Here is a 6,743-nt window from a genome sequence, read left to right as displayed (position 1 = left end):
TCTCTCTCTCTCTCTCTCTCTCTCTCTCTCTCTCTCTCTCTCTTTCTTTCTTTCTTTCTTTCTTTCTTTCTTTGACTTGGTTTTATGTATCTCACCTTAAGTCAAAATTATGGTGTATTTACCACATCTACTTTATTTAGTCCAGGGGTTGGTGCCATCTAGATAAGCATTCTGTCAACTGAGTTCAGCCCTGAGACAGACGCCTGTGGTTGACATTGTTCTAGAATAGTTTTAGTCGCTCTACTCTGGGTACCACAGTTCTTGGGGTTTGAGAAGTGGGATTCATTTAGACAAACATTATAACTAATTATAAGAAATGTGTACACGATTGATCTTTATGCATTAAGTGATGAGTGTAAAACAAGTCATTCTGGGGTATGGACCTTCTTTCTCCCCAGATGTATGTGCACTTGGCGTTTGTGTGCAGCAAGATACTCTAAGCTGGGCCTATGACTTGAGCAGTGTGTGTCTGCCAAGAGTAGTAGAGGGGATTGGAAAGGGTGTTTCAGGCTGGAATAAAGTGTTCTGACCTAACGACAGGTAGGAGTAGGCAAGGAGCGTGTATTACTCGAAGAAAAGTCCATAAGAATCCTTGTTTTTTAATTTACATGTTTTCACTGGTTTTATTTATTTATTTATACCTGTAATTTTTTTTTAGATTTATTGATTTATTTATTATATGTAACTATACTGCAGTTGTCTTCAGAGACCCCAGAAGAGGGCATCAGATATAATAATGGGTGGTTGTGAGCCACCATGTGGTTGCTGGGATTTGAACTCAGGATCTTCAGAAGGACAGTCAGTGCTCTTAACTGCTGAGCCATCTCTTCAGCCCACTGGTTTTATTTTTTAAGATTTACTTTTTTATTTATATACCAGTGTGTTTGCCTGCATGAGCTTATGTGCCCATGTGTACAGTTGCCAGAGGAGGCCAGAGGAGGTCAGGAGCTGCACAAGCTGCAGCTACAGCAGCTACCCAGTGTGGGTGCTAGGCACAAAGCCCAGTCCTGGAGGAGCAGACTGCCCTCTGCACTACTGAGCCATCTCTCTAGCTTTGGTTGTTTGTTTTTAGAGACAGGGTCTCAGACTGTACCTCAGACTGGCCTTCAACTCGTCCCTCCTTAGATCTGCCTCTTGAGTTCTGGGATTACCTGTGAGCATGATGCCCAGTCCAAGTCCATATGTCCTTAAGGATCATGACATCCTAGTGTGTTAGTGTGTCCCAGCGCTGAGTCGTGTGACAGGGTGTCATGTGACAGGGCATTGCTGCTTTCCTCAGGAGTTGGATTTCCCAGCAAGAATTCTAAATCATGACTCCAGCTTATCACATACCTCAGGTTAGACCTTGGTTTATTATGGTGATCATTTTAGGCTGGGCCATGATGATAACATTTATAACTCACACTTAACATCTCTTCTAGGTGTCTGCAGCAGGGAAGGAGGCCTTGCCGTCTTGGCTACACTGGGACCCACACAGTCATATTTTGGAAGGCCTTCCTCTTGACACTGATAAAGGCGTGCATTACATCTCAGTGAGTGCCTCACGCCTGGGAGCCAATGGAAGCCACGTCCCCCAGACTTCCAGTGTGTTCTCTATCGAGGTCTACCCTGAAGACCACAACGAGCCACAGTCTGTACGGGCAGCCCCATCAGACCCTGGTGAGGTAGTGCCATCTGCCTGTGCGGCTGATGAGCCAGTGACTGTCCTTACAGTGATTCTGGATGCTGACCTCACCAAGATGACCCCAAAGCAAAGGATCGATCTGTTGAACAGAATGCAGAGCTTCTCAGAAGTTGAACTTCACAACATGAAGTTGGTGCCTGTAGTGAATAATAGACTATTTGACATGTCAGCCTTCATGGCTGGCCCAGGAAATGCAAAGAAAGTGGTAGAGAACGGGGCTCTGCTGTCCTGGAAACTAGGGTGCTCCTTGAACCAGAATAGTGTCCCTGACATCCGTGGTGTAGAAACCCCTGCTAGGGAGGGTGCTATGTCTGCCCAACTTGGTTACCCTGTGGTGGGTTGGCACATTGCCAATAAGAAGCCCACTCTCCCCAAACGACTCCGGAGGCAGATCCATGCCACGCCGACACCTGTTACTGCCATTGGACCCCCAACCACGGCCATTCAGGAGCCACCATCGCGGATAGTGCCTACGCCCACATCTCCAGCCATTGCACCTCCAACAGAGACCATGGCTCCTCCTGTCAGGGACCCTGTTCCAGGGAAGCCCACAGTCACCATTCGGACACGAGGTGCCATTATTCAGACCCCAACTCTGGGCCCTATCCAGCCTACTCGGGTGTCGGAAGCTGGTACCACGGTTCCTGGCCAGATTCGCCCAACACTGACAATTCCTGGCTATGTAGAGCCCACAGCCATTGTTACTCCTCCAACAACTACCACAAAGAAGCCACGAGTGTCCACGCCAAAGCCAGCAACGCCTTCAACTGATTCGTCAACTACTACAACTCGGAGGCCAACCAAAAAACCACGGACACCCCGACCAGTGCCCCGGGTCACCACCAAAGCACCAATCACCAGGTTGGAGACAGCTTCCCCACCCACTCGAATCCGTACTACCACCAGTGGAGTGCCCCGTGGGGGAGAACCTAACCAGCGGCCAGAGCTCAAGAACCACATTGACAGGGTAGATGCCTGGGTGGGAACCTACTTTGAAGTAAAGATTCCATCAGACACTTTCTATGACAATGAGGATACCACTACTGACAAGCTCAAGCTGACCCTGAAGCTTCGAGAGCAGCAGTTAGTAGGTGAGAAATCTTGGGTTCAGTTTAACAGCAACAGCCAGCTCATGTATGGCCTGCCTGACAGCAACCATGTGGGAAAACATGAGTATTTCATGCATGCCACAGACAAAGGGGGCCTCTCCGCTGTGGATGCCTTCGAGATCCATGTTCACAAGCGCCCACAAGGGGACAAGGCTCCTGCACGATTCAAGGCCAGGCTTGCAGGTGATCCAGCACCTGTGGTGAATGACATTCACAAGAAAATTGCTTTGGTAAAGAAGCTAGCTTTTGCTTTTGGGGATCGAAACTGCAGCTCCATCACCCTTCAGAACATCACCCGGGGCTCTATTGTGGTGGAATGGACCAACAACACTCTGCCCCTGGAGCCCTGCCCCAAGGAGCAGATCATAGGGCTGAGCCGGAGGATTGCTGATGAAAATGGGAAGCCTCGTCCTGCCTTTTCCAATGCTCTGGAGCCTGACTTTAAGGCTCTGAGTATTGCTGTGACAGGCTCTGGCAGTTGTCGGCACCTCCAGTTTATTCCTGTGGCACCACCCTCTCCTGGAAGCTCAGCTGCTCCAGCCACAGAGGTTCCAGACCGGGACCCTGAGAAGAGCAGTGAGGACGACGTTTACCTGCACACCGTTATCCCAGCCGTTGTGGTCGCGGCCATCCTGCTCATCGCTGGAATCATCGCTATGATCTGCTATCGCAAGAAGAGGAAGGGCAAGCTGACCCTTGAGGACCAGGCCACCTTTATTAAGAAGGGGGTCCCTATCATCTTTGCAGATGAGCTGGATGACTCTAAACCCCCACCCTCTTCCAGCATGCCGCTCATCTTGCAGGAAGAGAAGGCTCCCCTCCCACCTCCTGAGTACCCCAACCAGAGTGTGCCCGAGACCACTCCTCTGAACCAGGACACTGTGGGAGAGTACACACCCCTGCGGGATGAGGATCCCAATGCACCTCCCTACCAGCCACCCCCACCCTTCACGGCTCCCATGGAGGGCAAGGGCTCCCGTCCCAAGAACATGACCCCATACCGATCACCCCCTCCGTATGTCCCCCCTTAACCCACAAGCGCCTGGGTGGAGGCAGGGGTAGGGCAGGGGCCTGGAGACAACTTGGTGTTGTCTGTAGAGACCGGTGGCCCACAGACCGTTGCCCACCGGTACCCAACACCTGACCTAGCACACACAGGGCCTGGACAAGCCCGCCCTCTCTGGTCCTCCCAAACCCCAAAGCTGCTGGAGAGACTTTGGGGGACTTTTTTATTTTTATTTTTTGCCTAACAGCTTTTTGTTCATAGAAAAGTCTTCGCTGCGTTTTTTGATGGCTCTGAAGCACTGTTTGAGTAGAGGTAGAAGGAGGGAGCGAGGAACCGTGAATGAACTCGCAGGCAGTGCTGGGCGGCCCCAGCTCTCTGCATTTTGCCTTTAACACTAACTGTACTGTTTTTTCTATTCACGTGTGTCTAGCTGCAGGATGTAACATGGAAAACAGTAGCTAAAGATTACATTCAAAGGACTTTCAGAAATTAAGGTTAAGTTTTTACATTTAATCTGCTGTTTACCTAAACTTGTACGTATAATTTTTGGGTGGGTATGGGGAATTGCTTTGCTAAAAATAAGATCCCAGGGTGTTTCAAACTTAGAGAAGACCAAGGGACAGTATTTTTTATCAAAGGAATCCTATTTTTTCACACTATGTCAACTTGGTTGCTCTGATATCCCAGAGCCTGACTGAGGGCCTCCTGGTCCTGGCTCGGGTGCCAGGGCCCTGGTGCTGGGTTCACTCTCCCGCTGTTGCCAGGGGCTGGAAGCTGGAGGGGCCTCTTGGGCCATGGACATCCTGACCTCTACCCCATGCACGCTAGTGGCCTACCACCAAGGGGGTCTTCATTTCTGTGGGAAAGGGACTCCAAAAGGCATTGGTGGCTGTGGCCTCCAACCTAGGTGCTCCAAGGTGGGCCAGCTGCTCGTAGGGGCACCTGGGAAGGTTGAAGGACTCCACCTCATCAACCTTTCTTTTCCCCTTCTCTGTGGGTTTTGTTTTGTTTTGTTTGTTTTTTTCCCCCCCCTTCCCTCTTAAAAGGAGTATCATGGTCTTTGAAACACTCAGTGGGGACATTTTGGTGAAGATGCAATATTTTTATGTCATGTGATGCTCTTTCCTCACTTGACCTTGGCCACTTTGTCCCAACAGTCCACAGCCCTACCCCATATACCCTGCCCCCTCTTCTCTGGCACTCCAGTCCTGGGCCGTGGGCCTGTGGCTGGGGAGGAGTGCCAGCAATAGTTCATAGTAAAAGTCTGTGGGCTCTCAAAGCTAATTTTTTACTAAAGTTTTTATACAGCCTCAAATTGTTTTATTAAAAAAAAAAAGATTAAAAAATGGTGATGCTTAGCAGCAGTTTGTACAAGCTCCTAGTGTCGACTCCATGGGACTGATGGCTTTGCTCATTTCGACCCTCCCCCCTTCTTTTCCTATTGGGTTAAATTCTGGATTACATAGAGGCTTCCTTTGCCTTTTTTAGCAGAACATTGTCCATCTGTCTGCATCTCTGTCCCATGACTCAGGGGCACCCACTCTGCTTTCATTCTCCTCCTTTGGAAGGAACCATTTTGAGCATGCCTTTTCTTGATGTCTGAGTTATTTCGGGTACCTTTTAGGGAGGAATGCCTTTTGCAATAATGTATCCCTTCCCTGATGGAGGGTGGGTGGGTGGACCCAGGCTCCCTTTGCACACGGAGCAGTAACTTCTAAGCCATATCGACTGTTTAGCAGAGGGTGTGCTGTCTCGGGAAGGAAAGGCCAGTAGTTCAGAAGCATTGCTTCCAAATGGTGGTTCCTTCTGCAGTCTCCACAAGGCCTACCCTTCCTGCTCAGCCCCTAGGAGGATTCTTTACAGTGAGCATTCCCCGTGCGGGAGTCTGCTGATGAGTGCTTCATGGATGGCTGGTGACTGGGCCTTGTGCCCCCAAGCTCTGGTCCAAGCTGGAGTTTCCCTGATGTCCCAGAGTCAAGAGCAGGGATCTGACCCGATGAAATTATTTCTGGTGACCTCATCAAAGATTAAATAAATAAATAAATAAATAAATAAGCAACCAAATCCCAGTATTCCAGGTGAGGGCTTTGGAAAGCCTTCCAGATAACTCTTGTTGCTCTTAGCAACCCCACCATTGGGCATTGCCATGTAGAGAGGAGGCAGGCCCAAAGTGGCCTGTTGTCATAGCAACTGGAGGCAGTGGGGCAGTGAACAGAATAACAACAGCAACAATGCCTTTGCAGGCAGCCCCCTCCCTGAGCCCTGAGTTGGCGATGGCCATCAGACTCTGAGACAGAGAGCCAATCTCACATTCAAGTGTTCACCAACCACTGACGTGTTTTTATTTCCTTCTATATGATTTAAAGATGTGTTTTCTGCATTCTGTATAGAAACATATCAAACTAAATAAAAGCAGTGTCTTTATTACAATGCCATTGCCTCTGACTGTCTATTTACCTGGGCTTTTATGGTTCCTGGGTGTGAATGGTGGGAGATGATCAATCATGGTAGAGAAGGGCAGCTCAGGGAATCTCTGCAGAAGCTGTCATTTCTGTGCCGCCGGGAAGTCTGCCAATATGCAAGCTTCTTCTAGTGCCCCTTCTGCCTTTGAGTCAGTCAAGACTAACTCTAGTCCTCGGTTTCCTCATTTGCCAAGGTAGGGTATGACTGGGATCTAGTGGATGGGGTGGAGCGAGATGGGAGATGTCCCTCAGAAGAGGCAGCCTCTGGGCAGGTCTTCATGCTACTCCTCCTGAAGGCTGGGATGGAGCTATACTGATGGAAACTCTACTGTGGTTTTATCCAAAAATACCTATGGGCTTGGGATTGGCTGGTAACCTTAGCCAGCAGTTTCTAACCAGGGTGCTTTGTTGCTGAGCTTCCAGATTCTGGGTGGCCCAGCCCTCAGGTGGTGCCTGTCAGGATGTAGACAGGCCTGGGTAGA

At 49.7% G+C, this 6,743-nt stretch overlaps 1 protein-coding gene across 3 annotated transcripts in view; it reads left to right on the top strand.

Moving 5' to 3' along the window:
- The window catches only part of Dag1 (dystroglycan 1), a 61,094-nt gene extending 54,865 nt beyond the window's left edge, over window positions 1–6,229 (top strand). For all 3 annotated transcript variants that reach the window (XM_021205970.1, XM_021205968.2, XM_021205967.2), the window contains exon 4: window positions 1,422–6,229. In XM_021205970.1, the coding sequence (XP_021061629.1) occupies window positions 1,422–3,824 (2,403 nt within the window). In that variant the 3' untranslated portion in view covers window positions 3,825–6,229. The remainder of the gene's footprint in view (window positions 1–1,421) is intronic.
- Window positions 6,230–6,743: the final 514 nt, after the last annotated feature.

This window comes from Mus pahari, chromosome 10, assembly GCF_900095145.1.
Source record: "Mus pahari chromosome 10, PAHARI_EIJ_v1.1, whole genome shotgun sequence".
NCBI lineage: Eukaryota > Metazoa > Chordata > Mammalia > Rodentia > Muridae > Mus > Mus pahari.
The sequence above is the reverse complement of the archived record's forward strand: the minus strand, read 5'-3'. Positions and strand labels throughout refer to the sequence as shown.